A 20,743-nucleotide genomic window follows, 5' to 3' on the forward strand; every position below is an offset into this window, starting at 1 on the left:
AGAGGAGTGTGGGGAGAAGAATCTGGAGATGGGCAAGGTCCAGATCACAGAGGACTGCATAGCACTTTTGTCCTTATCCAACAGAAAGCCACCTTGTCTAAAATTCCCTCAGATACAACACACAACAAACAGACATTCGATAAATACTTATGAATCACCTACTATGTAGCAGGCCTTAGTAGAAGATGTTTGAGACACAGTGGTGCTTATATTCTAGTGAAGAAGTCAGAAATTAAACAAGGCAATAAATATAAAGAGGATAATAAGCACACTCATATAATCATAAGCTTTGTGAAGGAAGTGACTGAAAGTGTTCGAGGCAGGTGGAGATCTAAACGCTAAGAACAAGACAGCTCCGTGAAGGGCCGGGAGAGAGTGGTCCAGGCAAAACTCTGTGTTCCTCCATCTCCTGCACAGTAGAATCACCTGGGGGAGCTAAAAAGACTGAGCCTCACATCCAGAAATTCTGATTCCGCTGGTCTGCGTTGGGGTCTAGGCACCAGTACTATTTTTTTTTAATATCTTTATTGGAGTATAATTGCTTTACAATGTTATGTTAGTCTCTGCTGTATAACAAAGGGAATCAGCTATAAGTAGACATATATCCCCATATCCCCTCCCTCTTGCATTTCTCTCCCACCCTCCCTATCCCACCCCTCTAGGTGGTCACAAAGCACCGAGCTGATCTCCCTGTGCTATGCGGCTCCTTCCCACTAGCTATCTATTTTACATTTGGTAGCGTATGTATGTCCATGCCACTCTCTCACTTCATCCCAGCTTCCCCTTCCCCCACTCCCCCCCCCACCGTGTCCTCAAGTCCGTTCTCTACATCTGCATCTTTATCCCTGCCCTGCCACTAGATTCATCAGTACCGTTTTTTTTAGATTCCATATATGTGCGTTAGCATACAGTATTTGGTTTTCTCTTTCTGACTTACTTCACTCTGTATGATAGACTCTAGGTCCATCCACCTCACTGCAAATAACTCAATTTCGTTTCTTTTTATGGCTGAGTAATATTCCATTGTATATATGTGCCACATCTTCTTTATCCATTCGTCTGTCGACGTAGGCACCAGTACTATTTAAGAGCTTCTGGGTGATCTGGGGTCAGCCAGGAGTGAGAGCCCCTGGGCCAGACCTGGCTACTCAAAGTGTGGTCCACAGACCAGCAGTATCCGCACCACCGAGGAGCTGGTTAGAAATCCCAGAAGAGGCAGAATCTCAGCCCCTTTCCCAGACCTGCAGGTTTCAAATCTGCATTTTTCCAAGATGCCCATATTAAAGTTTGAGAATAGCTGGTCCAGAGTATAGTGAGAGGGAGGGGTGTGAGTAGGACAAGGTGGGACGGGAGAGATGAGAGGAGGTCAGATGGGTTTTACTCTAAGGGCCTGGTTTTATTCCAAGTACGGCACAGGTACACATATATCACACCCCAAAACACACACACAGGCAAACAGACATATCCACACTGGGCACCAGGCCCATTTACCTTCTCTGCTTTTCTAAAATATATTTGTATCCACCTCTGATAACTCCAGATGCTCCCCTGGGGGTAGGTGGGAGCATCCCTACCCCATCTCTCTCTCTCTCTCTCTCTCTCTCACACACACACACACACCTGCCCTTAGACTCATACCACCTAGAGATGCCCTCTGCCTCACCCCCATCATACTGCAACTCAGAAGGACTCTGGTGGGTGAGTGGGCAGTGAGAATGGGGGATTTGGAGGAAGAGGCCCCACATTCTTTCTCCTGCCCAGACAGGCAAGAGGCCTGGAGGGCACCTCAGATTCAGGGGGGAAACCATGACGTCCGCACAGGTTACAGGGAGGCAGCCAGGCTCTGTATCTTGCAGAACTAAATCCCAGGATGGTGTTTGCTCAAAACGCCAGAACTATTCCTGGATGTCAGGTGCAGTTAATGGTTGCCATGGCCACCACCCATGCTTAATGAATAGAAAAGAGTTAAAGATGCTGGATAAATGTCAGGACCCAGGATGGATTTGCTTGGGAGCAAATCTGTTTGTGCTGGGCAGAGCTGCCCAGTGAAGGTTGAAATGAGCAGTCCAAGGTAGCTGGAAACAGATACAGGAGACTCTCTCTCCCCCTTCTCAGGTTAGTGGAGTCAGAATGGCACAAAACGTCGAAAGTGTGGCCTTCTATATGGACAGTTTCAACATAGACTCCAGGTTTGTGGGTTTGATCCTGCAACATGTTCACAGAGATTGCAGTGGGGCAGAAACTGAGCCCAGGTCCCTCACGATTTAAAAGATGCCACTTTACAAAAAACAAAACTTTTCTGGATTATTTTTTTAATGAAGAAAGTGCCAAATTAGGGTTGAAAAAACAACCTTTTGTAAAGACGATGTCAAGAAAATGAGAAGATAAGCCACAGGCTGGGAGAAAATATCTGCCAAAGATACATGTGATAAAGGGCTGTTACCCAAAATATATAAAGAACACTTAAAAACCAACAATAAGAAAACAAAGAACCTGGTTTTAAAATGGGCCAAAGACCAAAACAGGCATGTCATCAAAGAAGATATACGGATGGCAAATAAGCATATGAAAATATGCTTCACATCACATGTCTTCAGGCAAATTCAAATTAAAACAATGAGATACTACAAGTACCTATTAGAATGGCCAAAATCCAGAACGCTGACACCACCAAATGCTGGCGAGGATGTGAAGCAGCAGGAACTCTCATGCATTTCTGGTGGGAATGCAAAATGGAACAGCCACTCTGGAGGATACTTTGGTATATGTGTACCTGTGCTGCACTTGGAGTAAAACCAGGCCCTCAGAGTAAAGCCCATCTGACCTCCTCTCATCTCTCCCGTCCCACCTTGTCCTACTCACACCCCTCCCTCTCACTGTACTCTGGATCACACACCTTGGTATTTACCCAAATACTCCTTGGTATTTATATCTACACAACAGCCTACACATGGATATTTATAGCAACTATATTCACAATTGCCAAGATCTGGAAGCAGCCAAGATGTCCTTCAGTAGGTGAGTGGATAAATAAACTGTAGCACATCCAATGGAATATTATTCAGTGCTAAAAAAAGTGAGCTATGAAGCCATGAAAAGACATGAAGGAATCTTAAATGCGTTTTACTAAGTGAAAGAAGCTAATCTCAAAAGGCCACATACTGTGTGATTCCAACTATATGACATTCTGGGAAAGGCAAAACTACAGAGACAGTAAAAGGAACAGTGATTGCCAGGGGTTCAGTGGAGGGATGGATGAATAGGTGAAGCACAGAGGATATTTTTAAGGCAGTGAAACTACTCTGTGTGATACTATCATGATGGATACATATTGTTACATGTTTGTCCAAACCCATGGAATATACAACACCAAGAATGAACCATAATGTAAACTATGGATTTGAGTGATAACCATGTATCAATGTAAGTTCATCAGTTATAATAAAGGTACCACTCTGGTGGGGAGGCAGACAACGGGGAGGCTACGCATGTGTCGGGGGAGGAGGATATGGGAAGTCTCTGGACCATCCCCTCAATTTTGCTGTGAAACTAAAACTGCTCTTAAAAGTAAAGTCTATTAAAAAATAACAATAACCTTTTGAACCCCATACCTCCACCTGTTATGTACTGTAAGTGTGCCATTTACACGCTGCTTACAGCAGTTAAAGGACAAATGAAGGGGTCCAGTAATGAGGAGTAGTTTCCAAGTCACACAATGAATGTCCCTCAGGTCTGTCAGTGTGTCTCTGTGACCATGTGTGGCGCTGCCTTTGGGAACTGCTAGCGCCTGGGAATGTGAAGGCCAAGTCCAAAGAATGGGCTGCTCTGAGCTCACAGCCGGGGGCAGGGACTCAGGACTGTGTGATGCTCACTAGTTGAGGAAAAGTCTTGTATGGCCTCAACCTCAATCTTCTAAGAGGGAATCGCTCTCCACAAACCCTCCAAAACCCTGTCTGGACCTGTTCCCCAGCCAAGGTCTCACATACCCACAGAGGCCGAGTCGTCTGTGTGTGTGACAGGGACCACGCGTCCATCTGGCTGCGGAATGTGGCTCTCAGACTCCGGTGCTCATCAGAATCCTGGAGGAGCTTTTGCTAAACAGAAGTTTCTCAGACTCTCCCTAAATCACTAAGTCGTGTAGGGGGCTGATAAATGTACTTTTTTTCCTAAGAGCCCAGGTGATTCTTATGCAGGTGGGTCCAACGTTTCCAGGCACCTCTGGAGGAAAAATGTCACCACTTACAAGCAGCAGAGATGAGGGGGCCGCAGCCTTCTCCCCAGAGCCCCTGCCATGGCCACGGCTACCTGTGTGGTCTGGAAATGGATGGGCTCTCGATTCCTGCCAATGCTTGCCGAGGCAGGATTAAGATGATTTTTAGAAGCACTAAAATGATTATGGTGGCCACCCCACCCTCATAGATAATCCGATACTAAAATAATAATACTAAGCTATTACATAAGAAAGATCAACACACTTCTGGAGTATTTTCTGTGCTATTTTAATGATCTTTTGTAAAAGTCAAATATCAATTAAATTCCAATTCTCATTTTTTTCCTCTCTCTCTCTGTACCCCTGCTTTCCTGGTACCCCAAACACGTGGCTTATTCTGCATAGTTGGTTAATCCTACACCAGCGCCTGTGAAGTTCCAGGTGCCAGGCTGGGTGCCAGGCGGCAAAGGGGATCTAGAACACAGAACTGGATAAAACTGCCGTCTTGGTTAGGATGGGCCGGGCTCTCGGCTCTGTGATCCAGGACCGGCTAGGACCTGGGCTTGGGGCTAGGCTGGTGTTCCAGTTGGGCCTGCAATCAACCAAATAATTAAGGACCAGGGAAAGATTTTACCCCAAACAGAGCAGAGGGGCTGATGAAGCAAAATGCCCAACACCAGGCTCTTCAAAATAAATCAGGCCTAGAACTGGGTGCAGAGAAGGACAGGTAGCACCCACAGTGCCCTGCTCTGAGCTCCACTTCCTGCACTTGGTTCTAAGGCAGGACAGTCTCTCGATGGAGCATCTCTCTCTGGGTGGATGTGGCTGGACTCTGGCTGGACCGCCGTTCCTCCACCATCGGCAGTTACTTCTTCAGAAGGTTCAGGATGGCTTTCAGTGATTCCTCTGAAGATGCTCTTCCCTTCCTGCTCCTCTGCAAGCCCCTGCCATCTTCAAAGAGATCTTCTAAAACTATAAATCAGATTGTGTTTCTCACATGTGTAAAGCCCTCCAAAAGCATGGACCACACACCTTTCCAGCTTCCAGCCCTGGCCTGGAAGGGGCTCCATCATCTGGCTCCTTCGTGGAACTGGTCTTATCCTGCCTCCGTCTCACTCACTCTGCTCCCTGCACTCCCCTTGGTTCCAGAAACACACTAAGTATTATCTTTCCCTGGGGCCTTTGCACTTGTGGTGCCCTCTTCCTAGAAAGTTCTTCCCTCAAATCTTCCCTTGAGTGGCTTCATCTTGTCACTCAGGTCACCTTCTCAGAGAGGCCTTCCCTGTCCACCCAATCTCACAATTTCCCCCCACTGCCCCCAGGTCACTCTCTCTCTCTGGGGTTTATTATTTTCATGGCATTTATCACTATTTGAAATTACCTCTTCCTTTTTACAGAAACCTTTGTTTTGTTCATTTATTTGTTCACTCTCGGTCTCTCCCCCACTAGCATGTAACAGCCTTGAGATCCGGAACCTACACTGTTTCATTCACTGATGAATCCGACGTGCCCAGGACACTGCTTAATGCAAAGCAGGCACCCCAGTAGACATCTGTTGAACAAGACTGAATTCAGGATGTGCACTGACAGCAGTTCAGGAACCTCAGAAGAGGACGTTTATTTCTCCTTACCTCACTCACTCCAATGGTGCTCTTATTAGGAGCCGTGGGCCGTAATTGCTGAAACCCCAAGTGCTTCGTCTTGCTCAGAGAGACCAAGTTTAGTTCAGGGTCCTCATTATCCGTGAATTCATTATCCAAATCCCTGCACACGTGCGGTTGCACAGACAAGCCAGCAAACTCCATCTTAATGTGACTATGTGATTCATCACCTGACCATTTATAAAGCCAGTCTCTACTCAAACACACCTCCAACCCCACCCCACCCCCGTTTAATACCCTACAATTCATGGTCTTTGCCAGGCAGCCTCTCTCTGATTGCCAGCTCTTGTCAGCATGTGACCATACAATGCAAATAGGAGGCAAAAATGATTGCAAAGTGAGATTGCGTATCTTGCAAAATGCACAGGACTTCATGAGATGGATGTGAGGGGCGCTGAAGATCTGCTGGTGTGGTGTGACATGCCAGCCATGGGCGGCCGAGAGCTTGGCAGAGGGACACTGGTTAACAATGCGAGAAGAGCAAACCGACAAGAGTGATGATGTGATAGGCGCATCCAGTGATTTGAATGTTAAAGGATTAAGAGAAGCCCTTGAGAAAATGATGACATGCTCAAATATTTTTTGCAGAAATGACCCACTTTATGATCCTGCTCTGAAAGTCAGACTTTTTTTTTTTTTTTTTTTTTTTTTTGCGGTACCCGGGCCTCTCACTGTTGTGGCCTCTCCCGTTGCAGAGCACAGGCTCCGGACGCGCAGGATCAACGGCCATGACTCACGGGCCCAGCCGCTCCGTGGCATGTGGGATCTTCCCGGACCGGGGCACGAACCCGTGTCCCCCGCATCGGCAGGCGGACTCTCAACCACAGTGCCACCAGGGAAGCCCCTGAAAGTCAGACTTTATAATCCAGCTGGGAAAGTGAAAGATTTCATATTGGACCATCATGTGATTTTATCAGACAAAGGATGCCCCCTCCCACCAAAAATCCACATAACTTACTTTTTGGTTCACCCTAGTGCATAGTAAGAAAAGATAAGACAAAATAAACATATTCTCATAAATGATCTTTTCATTTTCAAGATAAAGCTGGAAGTACATCTTTGAACTTTATGATTTGCTATGAAATAATGGTCCCTATTTTTGAGTGAACTCCCCTAAAGGCTGTGGGTCTCAACCTTAGCTGAACAATTAGTCAGGGCATCTGGAGTTTGCAGAGCTCCCCAGATGAGTCTAATTAGTAAGAATCTCCAGGGATAGAACAGAGCATCGGTATTTTCCTACTGTGTCCCCAGCCCCCGTAATTCCCATTTGCAGCCCATGTTGAGAACCACCGTTTTAAGGTAAATTATGCTATGTAATGAAGAGGATATTTAACACCAGGAAACCAAACATTCTTACAATCAGGTGGTGACTTTTGCCTTCTTAACACAAGTACGTCCGGGGCACAAACAAACTTGATGTTTGTTCTTTCCTGATTTCTCAAGGCGGATTCACCACAATGGGGACTTAAAAGACCTGTATCGCTGGACCCAGAGCCCTGGTCTCCAGTGAGAGATTTGATTCTGATTCTGAGCTGGATTTCAGGGGCCTGGTATTTCAGCTGGACTCGTGGCTGAGATGAGGCCAAGCTCTGGGCACTGGTTTGGCTGTGTTTCTGGGCTGGACCAGGTTCTGGGCACTGATGCTGGGCTCGGTGGGCTGGTTAGGAGGATCCACCCTCACTCTGAGCACATGGTAACGGTCCAGAACTGCTCAGAAGTAATCCTTTGTCAGGTTGGGTGGTGCCACAGCCGCCCAGCTGTGCCCAGGACCGCCAATGTGGGCTACTCACCGTCCATGGGAGGTGGAGGGGCTCCTCCTGAAGACCACTGAGGGGCTCTGCCAATGGGATCTCCTCCCATCAGAGGAGGGACATCCTGGGGACAGCTGCTCCCCATTCAGGGTCTCCCTTCAGGACCGCAAACTTGAAAAGGTTGGGCCTTGGATGGCTCTCTCATTTCCCCAGGTCTTTCGGCTCTGGGTCTAGTATTTCCTGACTTGAGGCCCAAACCCGTAAAGGCAGAGCTGTCTTTAGCTGACCCAGAAAAGCTCTGTCTGGCCCTCGCCCAAACTTGGTACAGCAGGTGGTCTAGGCCTATTCCTGCTGGGGTGTGCCAGCTCCTCAGGCTGCCTGCCTGGCCCAGCCCTGTATGGGTGCACACGCAAACGCACACACACACACACACACACACACACGTCTACCCATGTGTAGATATGTCCATGTGAGGGTGGCAAGGAGGAGACACGATCTCCAGCTTCCCCCTGGCTTCCTCTCCCCCCACGCCCGAAACAGAGTTCGCAAATAACATTAAGAGCTGTCCCTGTTAACCCTCTTCTCGGTGCCCAGCACTGTGTTAGTGCCACTTAGGGGATTTTGCTAAGATCTCAGGCTCTGAGGTTAGTTAGACAGACCTTAGTTTTAGGCCTCAGTTTCCCCATCTAGAAATGGATTGACTGAATTAACACACACACACACAACACTTACCATCGCTCTAAAGCACTTGACAAACATTAACTCTTCTAATCCTCATTAAACCCCACAGGGTTTCCCAGGTGGCGCAGTGGTTGAGAGTCCGCCTGCCGATGCAGGGGACACGGGTTCGTGCCCCGGTCCAGGAAGATCCCACATGCCGCTCCGCTGGGCCCGTGAGCCATGGCCGCTGAGCCTGCGTGTCCGGAGCCTGTGCTCCGCAACGAGAGAGGCCACGACAGTGAGAGGCCCGCGTACCGCAAAAAAAAAAAAAAAAAATCCACGAGCTACATACCGTTAGTATTCTCCGTTTACAGATGAGGAAACTGAGACACACATAAGTTAAGTAACTTGTAGCTAATACGTGGCACAGCTGGCACTCACATGCAGGCAGTCTGGCTCCAGAATCCTTACTCCTCACCCCAGCCTACGACCAGTAGGAGTGCCTGCTCCATGGGGTGGTGAGCAGTACCCAGAGATCCCTTAACCCAATGCCTGGCCCAGAGTACATCTAAACAAACAGCAGATAATGTACCTACTTCTTTGAGAAATCCTAACATCTGCAGATTATTGATATTTTAACAGATGAGGAGACAAAGGCTCAAGTGAATGAATAACTCGCCCAAGGTCGCCCAACTAGTGAGTTAGTAAGTGGTGGAATAGAGATTCGAACTCAGGCCTGAGGGCTCCAAGCTTTGCTCCTACCACTGCACCATACGACCTCTCTCCAGGTCAAATATGTACATGCTGAAGAGGGGGAAGGCTCTGTTTTTCCAGATTGCAAGAATCTGACTTGTCTGTAAAAATTCACAGCAAAACAGCCTAATCCCCACTTTGTGACTGTTGATGGCCATTTCCCAGGATCAGGCTGGGTGCCCACAGTACTCGGATCTGAAAGGAAATACTCAGGATGGAGACTGAGCCACGGAATGTGGAAGCACCACCTTCCCTGGAGATACGGAACAAGGGCTTTAACAGTTAGAAACAAAAATGTCCTATTTTAGGGGCTCCCTCCCCACCCTGGCTTCCTCCCTTGCATGTCTGGAAGCCACTCAGGACCACGTAGGTCCTTTAGGTTACCCTGATCCTAAGGAAGAGATGGAGTTGACTTTGGTCCTTGTGCAACCCAACCTCCTAGACATTCCAGAGACCTCAGTGCTGAAGGGACAGCTAGAAGGGCAGCTGAGGGACACGGTAACGCCACGACAATAGGCCCTCTTCCACCCACTGGCCTCCCTTCTGTCCCCCAAACTAACCAAGCTCATTCCCAACTCCACAGCCTGTGTGCTTGCAGTGCCCTTGGCCTAGAAAGCTCTTTCCCTGGCTCTTCACACAACTGACTGTTTCTTTTTATCATGTCTGAGCTCACCTGTCCCCCTGAACCACCTTGCCCCAAATTGCCCACCATCTCCCCCACCCAATGCACAGTCACCATCACATCATCTTGTGGGCTTCCTTCAGAGCACAGTTATCTTGTTCTTTTATTGACTATATAGACTCTCTTTTCCAGTGAGAATGTAAATTCTGAGGACCAGAATCTTCTCTGTCTTGGCCACTAGTCAATTCCTGGGACTTAAAACAACTCTGGTACACTGTGGGTGTCTGATAAATCTGGGGGAAGGGTGGAAGGAAGGAAGGAAGGAAGGAGGAGAAAAAGTTTGAATCAATCAATCTTCACAGCCCAGTTCTCATATCTGCCCTACCCCAGGTACCCAACACCTGTCACCAGTGACCACTGGATCTGTCCCCCAGACCAACCACCACTGATCCTCTGAAAGCCCCGAACTACTACCCCCCCCTCCAGATGGGGACTCACTCACTCCCATCACCTCACTCACTCCCTCTCATCACCTCACACACTATTCCACTCTGCCTGAAGGCACACACCTCCCTTACTCTGATTAACTTTTAATTAACCTTCAGATCTCAGCTTAGACATGATTTTATTCAACATTCAGTTAACAAAAATCACTCTATGAAGTTATCAAGTGAGAGAATTTTTGGTGATGAGGGAAGTGCTTTTACTTTAATCTTATGCCATTCTGTATATACTGTTTGAATTTTCTAACTACATACATATATTCTTTTAATTTAACAGGGATTATCTGAATACGGGATAATGGACTGCTTCTTATTTTCCTTGTAACATTTCTCTTCTTTGAAAAAATATCCTAATAAATGTTCCTTTTAAATGTCAGTGCCACAATGACTTAATTATTACAGCTTTATTGTATGGTTTAATGTCTTAGAAGAAGCCAACTTCTTGAGTTCTTTCATGCATTCTACTACTTTTTCCCTAGCAAATTGCCTCCAGCTTCCCAAATAGACTATTCTATCACCTGGAAAAATGATAATCTTACCGTATTTTTTTTCTATTGCGTATAACTTTTAATTCTGTTTTATTTCTTCTTGCACTGGAGCTTGTAGAATCATGGTACATCATAGAGGCAATAGTGGGTATTCATATCTCATTCTTGATTATAATGGGACTATTTCTAGGGTTTGACCTTTGAGAAGGATTGTTGGTTTAAAGGAGGCGCCTTCCTCATAGGAAGGAAGTATCCTTCCATTGTCTGAGCCAGAGAAGAACCGTCAGCACAATCTTCTCTGCCCAGGATGAAGTTTGTTGTCACCCCATAGCCAGTCTCTGTAATTACACCTCAACACTTCGGGAAATCTCTCCTGGCTCTACCTGCCATTCCAAACCTCTTCCTGGGGTCCTGGAATCTGTGGATTCTCACAGCCTAGCGCTTCTACGTGCTCTACTGTGGGTTCCCATCACCTCTCACCAGTCACCACTGGATCTGTCCCCAAGACCAACCTCCACTGATCCTTCTCCTGGTTTACCACGTTCCTGGTTTCTGCTCCTCTCTGCCCCAGTGCCTTAGCCTCAACTCTGCTAGGACGGTGCTTATCTCTGTATCCCAACTTCATCCTTGCAGGGTACCTGTTTTCAGCATCTCTTTTGGCTCCAGCCTCTGCAGTTCATGGGCAAGTCCAATCCCATTCTTTTTTTCTTAGATTTACTGATGTGGGGAAGTACTGATGAGAAAATGTAAGTAAAAACAAGACCAGCAAGATCCTGATTTTACAAAACAATGTGTGTGTGGAAGCCTGGGGGTAGGGGGAGCAGTGCGGGGTGTGAGGGGAGCCTGGAAGGAAACATACAGAAATGCTAAATAGTGGTTATTTCTGGGAGCTGGCAATATGCTACTTATATGAACGGCCAAGTTCACTTTTTGATGAGTGTATGACTTGTGCCAGCAGCTTCATTTTCAGTGTGGAGTCTTCCTCAGGGAAATTCTTGATTCCCTTTCCTTTTTTTTTTTTTTTTTTTTTTTGCGGTACGCGGGCCTCTCACTGCTGTGGCCTCTCCCGTTGCGGAGCACAGGCTCCAGATGCGCAGGCTCAGCGGCCATGGCTCACAGGCCTAGCCGCTCTGCGGCATGTGGGATCTTCCCGGACCGGGGCACAAACCCATGTCCCCTGCATCGGCAGGCGGACTCTCAACCACTGCACCACCAGCGAAGCCCTCCCTTTCCTTTTATATCGCTTTTTAAAATCTCACCATGGCACCAATGTGTCTCTTCTGGTCCTAAAATACCTACCAAAACCAATGGTAGGAATAGCTATAATTTATTGAGTTCTTACCACGTGCCAGGAACTGCACTAAGTGCCTTACGTCATTACCTGATTTTAACAAGAGTTCTGTGGAAACTGCTGAGTACAGCACCAGGTGCTGTAACTACTATTACAGCTTCAATTAATTCTCATGACAACCGCATGAAGTTATTATTGTTATTATCTTTATCCTGGAGAAGAAGAAGAAACTGACGTTTGGAGAGGTCATTTTCCATAGGTTCCTCAAGTGACATAGGGCCTGGGGAGGTGGGGGCAACTTTGGCCAACTAGAGAGCTGGCACCCAGTCCAAAGAGGGAGGTTGCTGAGGCCCGGCTGCTAGGGATTGTTTTCCCATGGAAATGCGGGACAGAGAGCCCCATTTTTCAGGAGAAGCTGCAATTTTGTAAATATACAATAAAATACTACAAGTAAAAAACAGGACAAAACAAATACACTAAACAAACCATTCTGCAACCCAGATCTGCCATAGATGAGCATTATCTGCTTTAGAATCACCAGCTTGGAGTATGTCCTCCAGTCCCAAGAAGGCCCAAATTCCTGTTTGCTTTCCACTTTTGCCCTCCCAGAGTTTGTGCTACTTCCCAGGACTTAAATCTCCAGGACCGCGATCAGCAAAATTTTCCTTAGCCAGAGGGTCAACATTTTTGGCTTTGCCGTCTCTGCCACAACTACTCAGCTCTGCCATTTGGCACGAAAACCATAAACAAATGGGCATGGTTGTGTTTCAATACAATTTTATTTATAGACACTGAAAGTTGAATTTCACGTATTTTTTTACTTGTCATGAAACAATGTTCTTCTTTTGATTTTTTTCTAATCATCTACTTAGGCAAAAACCAGCCTTAGCTTGTGGGCTATATAAAACAAGGTGGTGGGACACTTTAGACCATTTAAAATTCGTGACTGTTTCTCCAGGAGCTACTGGTGTTTGCTGGCTCCACATCCTAGTTTCAGGCTGCCTTAAGCCACCTTAGGTAAGGCCCATTTCACAAGCAGATGTGAGCACGTGTGTAGTTCCTTATCCCCATGTGGTTCTGACTGGTCTGTTTCAGTAGCTTTCACATTTAATCTTCAGCTGAACATTTCCTTCCTATGAAATCTTTCGTGGAGAATGTAAAACAGCTAATGATAGGTGGTCCCACAACCACCATCCTTGTCCTGCTCTGTGGCCCCTGACGCACATCACGGAAAAAGCACGGTGGATGGAAAAACCAACTGGTCCTGTTCATAGCAGTGGATGGACCGTGAAATTATCATAAAGCCATCTGGCAAAGGATTTTGCTTACAACTCTAAAATGTGTTGAAGAGAGTGCAATTCACAGTAGTGGCTATGAACTTGGCTTTGGAGTCTGGAAGACTTACCCTTGAGTGTGCCCCTTGTAGCTGTGTCCTTGCAGAAATCACTTACTTCAGATTTCCTCATCTGTAAAATAGGGCTCATCATACCAGGTACCTCCCCAGGCTGTCTTGAGAGCTAGAGAGGATAAAACATGTAAAGTGTTTAGAATGGCACGTGGTAGATGGTAAGTGCTTCACGTGTGTGACTTATTCTGATTTGTTACCCAGCCAGCTGGAAGGCGATGGGGCTTAAAAGCAAACAGGAATCTGTGAATGAAACTCTAAAATCCAAACAGGAAAAATGAAGGTCTTCTTTCAATATTAGGGAAGGAGTTCTGAGTTTGTTTTTCTTCCAAGAATTTCCTTGAGTCTTCAAGCCTTCTCTCCAAGACCCTGCCCTCTTGGTTCTGAGTCCATTCTTTGCCTGGTAGGCAGAGAATCAGAACCAAGAGGATGGGCTCATATCATATCATTTATTGTGAAATGCCTCTGGTTTGGAGCCTATTTATAGTATGTGTTAAATACATGGCACTCTTTAAGACATGGAAGCAACCTAAATGTCCACTGACAGATGAATGGATGAAGAGGATGTGAGATACACACACACAAACACACACACACACACACACATACACACACACACACAATGGAATATTACTCAGCCATAAAAAAGAATGAAATAATGCCATTTTCAGCTACATGGATGAACCTAGAGATTATCATACTAAGTGAAGTAAGTCAGAAAGAGAAAGACAAATACCATATAATATCACTTATATGTGGAATCTAAAATATGACATAAGTGAACTTCCACAAAACAGACTCACAGAACAGACTTGTGGTTGCCAAGGGTCGAGGGGGGGCAGTAGAGGAGGGATGGAGTGGGAGTTTGGGATTAGCAGATGCAAACTATTATATACAGAATGAATAAACAACAAGGTCCTAGTGTATAGCACAGGGAACTATATTCAATATCCTGTAATAAACCATAATAGAAAAGAATATGAAAAATTATGTATATATATGTATAACTGAATCATGTTGCTGTACAGCAGAAACTAACACAACATTGTAAATCAACTATGCTTCAATAAAATAAAATTTAAAAACTACATGGCACTCATTATTATGAGTTAATAATAGGCATAATAATAACGGCTACCTTCATATTGTAATGGTAGAGCCCATTCAAATACTGATTCTTCCCTTCACCAGCTGTGACAACTCTCTTTCCTCTGTGATTCTGCGTTGTCTTATCATCAAATATCAGTGTGAATAGTCCCTATCTCCTAAGGCAGTGGATGAGAGTAAATGAGAGAAGAATGCAGGTTTCAGCTCTGTGCCTAGCCCACTAGAAGCACTTAAAAAGTGCTGGCCATTATCACGAAGTCCCTAGAGCTTTGCGAAAATTATCTCATCTTCATATATGGCCTTATTTAATTCTTATAGTAACTGCTCTAAAATATAAGCCCAGCTACGTGTGAACATAAACCTTGTCCACTGTCCAGGACACCACCTTGCCCCTCACCTCCAGGCCGTCTCTGCCGGCAGAGACAAGAACAATAAGGCATAATTTCATGCTGTGCTGTGGTGAGAGGTTCTGAAATTGTTTGTCATTTATGAGAACTGGCAGAGCCATTAGCTGCCCCAGAGATTGGTTAATTGGCTAGTTAACAAACACCCACAACAAGTTAAGTCAGGCTGACGTCAAAGAAAGAAAAGGAAAGGAAATGCTGACAGTTTCCCCAGGGTGCACCTGCGCAATTCTGTGCCCCCGAAGGAGTGAGCCACACCGCAGAGCACAGCAAGCTGTGGTCCTGGGCGAGGGGAGCGGGGAAGGGGGTGGTCCTGTGTCAGATATGAGCATTATCCAATCAGGGACAGTGGGTTACTCCAGAATGCATGCCCGGAATCCACACCAAGGAGTCAGCAGACCTTGATTGGAATTTTGGCTCTACTAGTTACCCGTATGACTTCAAGCAAAATTCTTATGGCCAGCTGCCTCAAGCTGCCTCATCTGTAAAATGGGAAGATAAATTTATATATATATATATAATATATATATATATATTATATACATAAGTATATATGAATATATGTGTGTATATATATATTCCATTTCCTTTTCCCCTTTCCCCTCACTAATTGGGAAAAAAAGAAAAAGATAAGACAAGACAGTTCTCATGATGAATCCTTATGCTTCATAGCTCTTTGCCCTTCTAAATAGATCCCAACATCATGCAAAATCTAGGAAGCAGAAAGTTTCCATCTTCGGCTTTATTTTTATTTTCTTTCCTCTACCAATCTCCTTTTTGTGCCCTGAGAAAGATGCTGATGGGCCAACTGAGGCAGAGCCTGCAACAACCATCAAGCATCTTCACTGTGGGGGTGAGGATGCAGGCTGGGCCCCAGGGGCTCTTTCCACCCCTCCCCCGCCAGCTCAGGGCCACGTTTGTTTCCACAGGGGCTTTCCGAGGCGTGTGCAAGAAAATTGATCACTTCCCCGAAGATGCTGACTACGAACAGGACACGGCTGAGTATCTCCTGCGTAAGTTCCCCCTTTGCGGGTCCTCCCGGGGAGGGGTGGGCCAGGAGGGCTGCCCTGAGGTTGTCCAGATGCCTCTGAGTTTGAGGCTCCCCAATACCCAGCCCCAGAAATGGATATGTGCAAAGAAGCTTCAGGAAAATCTTTTCTACTAGACAGAGACATTCAGGTGGTTCTGACATCTGAATCTCTTTCATTTCAATGAAATAGAAATAGGAAAAAAAAAAAAAAAGGGAGCTGTGTCAAAACTGAAAAGTTCTTTTTAGTCTGCTTAGGAGGAAATCTAAGGATTTTCTTCAACCTGAATACAAGTTTTCACCTTCCCCAGAGGGCTGATTTGAGGTGCTAATGGGCTAAGTGCTAATGGGTGAGGTGCTAATGGGCGAGGTCCTAAGAGGCGAGGCCTGGGAGAATAAAAGCAAACCAAGGTTCACCCCTCTTCAGTTTCAATCTCATTGGGGCAGGACCAGTGTCTCCCCCTAGATTGTCCCAAGGTCAGTAACCCGGATATGACATGGAACTGTCACAAACGCAGCACGTAGGAGGCAACAGTGTGCTGGCTTAGAGCAAGGGCTCTGGATCCTGGTTGACTCGGGCTTTTGCTCCGGTGACGCCCTACTAGCTGGGCTGGACCTGGGCCAGGCTGCTTTACCTCTCATCTCTCACCTTTCTTCGTAGTCAGCAATAAAGATGATAATGTCATCCATCTGACAGGGTCATGAAAATTAAATAAGCTGGTGCACATTGCGCTCCGCCCGGGGCCAACATGTACTCACGAAGCCACACGTGTTGGCTCCCTGCTGGGGCATGGGATGAGCAATGGTCAAGGCCCAGTGGCAGCCACAGGCCTGACATTAATCCAGGCACAGAGAGAATTGGGGATTTAATGTAATTTAGATAGAATTTCTTCAACAGGGAGGTGTGTCAAGTTCACTCAAAAGAAAAGTTCTAAGGCACTGACTAATTTACTATTAGAGAGTGTTAAATGTAACATTTTTTTAAACTGCTGTTATACATAAAAACTTCAAGAAATTGTGCTATTCGGGTTATGCTTGTAACTCGTAGCTCAAGAAGAGTGCTTTTACAATTAAAATCACTGTTAGCTCTACTCATGCTTGCTAGTCTACAGATGAGCAGTGGGTCTAAACATGAGCCTTTAATCGCATAACAATGTAAGTGGTGCGAGGAGTCAATTTGAAAGAAAGTCATTTCTAAGCTAATTTTTTATTTTCGGTACGTGGGCCTCTCACTGTTGTGGCCTCTCCCGTTGCGAAGCACAGTCTCCGGACGTGCAGGCCCAGCGGCCATGGCTCACGGGCCCAGCCACTCCGCAGCATGTGGGATCTTCCCGGACCGGGGCACGAACCTGCGTCCCCTGCATCGGCAGGTGGACTCCCAACCACTGCGCCACCAGGGAAGCCCTAAGCTAATTTTTAAAACATATTATTTCTCATTTTTCAGTCCTTATCCCTCTACTAGGATTTACCCAAATGCCAACTAGAACTTACATGAGCAGCTTAAAAGGATTTGATGCGGGAATAGAGGCCACGTTTAGAGAGGTAGCTTGACCAAAGTTTGGGGTAGATTACTTGAACCTCCTTTTGAGGATGACTTTAAAGTCATCTCCAGTGGGGTTTTACCAGAGGGACTGTAGTTTTTGTTTTTCTTTCCTATTGTGATGTTTGCCCTGTTGGGGATTAAACAGAACTGTGACCTCTATTTCACAACTTGCAAAACTGATTTTAATTTCTTCCAAGAGATCCATCGCTTTTCCGACAAAATATATTTCTCCCCTCTCGGAAGGTGGAGGTCCTCACCATCAGCCACAGAACCAAGTGAAGGAGGGACCTTCCTGAGCACATGAATTTCCTGCAGGGAACTTTGGAATCCCCGAGCCAGTCACGTGGCGCCAGGGTCACGTTCCTGCAGGGGTCTCCGGGCCCATCCAGCACTTGTGCTGCCAGTTCCTGTTGTGACCACACCCTGGTCGGGTGGGATTCTGCACATTGATTATTCTGCTATTTCCTCTTTCTCATGTGTGGTTAGGGAGGCTGAAGCTTAAACCTGTAGCAGAAGATTTAATCAGGGACCTTCCTGGTTGTCCCACTGCAGGGGGCCCGGGTTCGATCTCTGGTCGGGGAACTAAGATCCCACAAGCCCCGTGGCACAGCCGGAAAAAAAAACCAAAAACAATCCAGGGTAAACTGAGTTAGGAGAAAATGGCAGCAGGGCATGTCCTGTGTGAGACCGACACCTGTAGCCTCAGTTTATAGAACCTGCTCTTATCTCACTTGTGGGGTAGAGGTGGGATCTGGCCACCAATTGGTTGCCAAGTGGTTCCTCTACCACATGGGAAACAATCATATTCCCATATCTCATAGCCACACATTTCAAATATACACAACCAACACAATTCAGTAGCTTCCAATGCTCAGATCATCTCCTTCGGGCATAATCATACTTTGAAACTAAAAAGAATTTTTTAAAGGTGCTCTCCTTTAATCAATTGAACTCATCACGTTGAATATTCGAGCAATTCCCATCAAGTACACAATGCAAATGATCGCTTTAAAGATTTGTGCACGCTTGAAATCACTGGGGACAGACCCACCCCTAATATTTGTGGGTCCTAGGGCCAAGGTTCACATGGAAACCCATAGGTCATACGTGTAAATATTTAGAAGTTATAAATAAGCTATGGCCACCCAAGATCCCAGCGTCTACTTCCCAGGGATCCCCCCCTTGACCTGGGGGCTAAATGAACCAGGGGGCCAGCCCTCCCTCCTGCAAGCCTGTGTGGGAGCAGGGAAGCACAGAGCAAGCCGGGCCTGGGCCAGGACTGTGACTGACTGGCCTGAAGCTAGGATGGGGACTGATTTAATCACGCTCCCAGGGGTCAGGGCAGCCAGGATTCCTCCCCCTACACCTCACTTCTCCCATCAAGGTTTCTAGGCAGTTTGAAGCCCCTTCCAAAACCTCCCCATTGCAGCAGGGACAGTTACTGGGACCCTGGTCTGCCCAGCCCCATTGGTGGGGGACTTGGGGTGGCCATCCTTAAGCAAAAGCTAGAACTCTTTCATTTTCTTCTCCTCATGAAGAGAACCTCACCCCTGTCTGCTTCCGTCGACCCCTCACCCCCGTTCTCCATCGGCCCTCCCAGGCAATCCCAGTAGGCTAAGTCAGCTACCAAAATTGCAGAAAACTTTTCCCATAAAAACAAACAAACAGGACTTCCCTGGTGGCGCAGTGGTTAAGAATCCACCTGCCAATGCAGAGGACACGGGTTTGAGCCCTGGTCTGGGAAGATCCCACATGCCTCGGAGCAACTAAGCCCGTGCGCCACAACTACTGAGCCCACGTGCCACAACTACAGGGCCCGCGTGCCTAGAGCCCGTGCTCCACAACAAGAGAAGCCACTGCAATAAGAAGTCCACGCGCCGCGAGGAAGAGTAGCCCCCGCTCACCACAACCAGAGAAAGCCCGCGCACAGCAACGAAGACCCAACGCAGCCAAATATATATATATATAAATAAATAAATAAAAATGAAAAACAAACAAACAGACAAAAACAGTCCTGGTGTTGTGGAAACCAGTCCCCTGCATTCGGAGTGTGAGCACCGCCACGCAGTAGCAATAGGAAGGGCTGCAGCTGACCCCACAGGAAAACACACAAAAAATGCAGGGACATAAAGCTCTGAACACTGAGCTTTGAACTTCCACGCCAAAGATGAACCAACCACCTTCCTGCTGCCCCACTGCTCACCCTGCACGCGTGCCGGGATTATAAAGATGCCACTGCCGGCTCACCGGCTAAGCACCAGGCATGGTGCTCAACAACGCTTTCTCTCACATCCCACCCCCAGTTCTGTTGGCTTTACCTTCAGGATCTATCCTGAGTCCGACACCTCTCCCCACCAGTCTGCCACCCCAGTCCAAGGCACAGTCAGCTCAGGCCTGGGTTCTTACCATCCTTTAAGAGCCCCACACCTGGCTCCATGCTCTGCTCTCACTAGCTTAAAATTCTTCTTCTTCTTCTTTTTTTAATTTGCTTTTGACGGTCATCCTTTATTTTATTTTTTCTTCCAGTTTTATTGATATATAAGTGACATACAGCACTGTGTAAGTTTAAGGTGTACAGCATAATAGTTTGACGTCCATACGTCATGAAATGATTACCACAGTAAGTTTAGTGAACATCCATCACCTCGTACAGATACAACATTAAAGATATAGAAAAAAATGTTTTTTCTTTGTGATGAGGACCCAGGATTTACTCTCTTAATTTTCATATATAACATCCAGCTGTGTTAATTATATTTATCATGTTGTACATTATATCCCTCGTACTTATTCATCTTATAACTGGAAGTTTGTGCCTTTTGACCGCCTTCCTCTAATTCCCCCTCCCCACAGCCCCACCTCTGGTAACCACAAATCTGATCTCTTTTTCTATGAGTCTGTTTGTTTGCTTTTGATGTGTATCTGACGTACAACACAACTACGTTGGTTTCCATTTCACAACATAGTGATTTGGTACCTCTCTACATTTCGAAATGATCACCAGGATAAGTCTGGTTACCATGCCATCCTGAGATTCTTAATACTTCTGGAACAAGAGGCCTTGCATTTTCATTCTGTACAGGGCCCTGCAAATTAGGTAGTGGGTCCTGCCCGTCATCTCTATTAGGATGTAAGCTCCATAACGGCAGGACCTTAGCTCTTTTGTACTTCAATGGACACAGAATTTATCCAACTGATATTCCGGCCCAGGTGTTCCGGGAAATACTCTTATGCTGGCCGGGTAAATACTGGGATCCCCACCTGAAGGTCCCTCTGCCCCAGAACCTTAGGGCCTCTCTGTGATCCAGCAGCTGAAGA

At 46.5% G+C, this 20,743-nt stretch overlaps 1 protein-coding gene across 1 annotated transcript in view; it reads left to right on the top strand.

The window, feature by feature from the left end:
- Positions 1-20,743, top strand: part of CACNG3 (calcium voltage-gated channel auxiliary subunit gamma 3) — an 84,001-nt gene that overhangs the window by 56,423 nt on the left and 6,835 nt on the right. The window contains exon 2 of the mRNA XM_032603896.1: positions 15,785-15,868. Coding sequence (XP_032459787.1) covers positions 15,785-15,868 — 84 coding nt within the window. The remainder of the gene's footprint in view (positions 1-15,784; positions 15,869-20,743) is intronic.

Source organism: Phocoena sinus, chromosome 15 (assembly GCF_008692025.1).
Source record: "Phocoena sinus isolate mPhoSin1 chromosome 15, mPhoSin1.pri, whole genome shotgun sequence".
NCBI lineage: Eukaryota > Metazoa > Chordata > Mammalia > Artiodactyla > Phocoenidae > Phocoena > Phocoena sinus.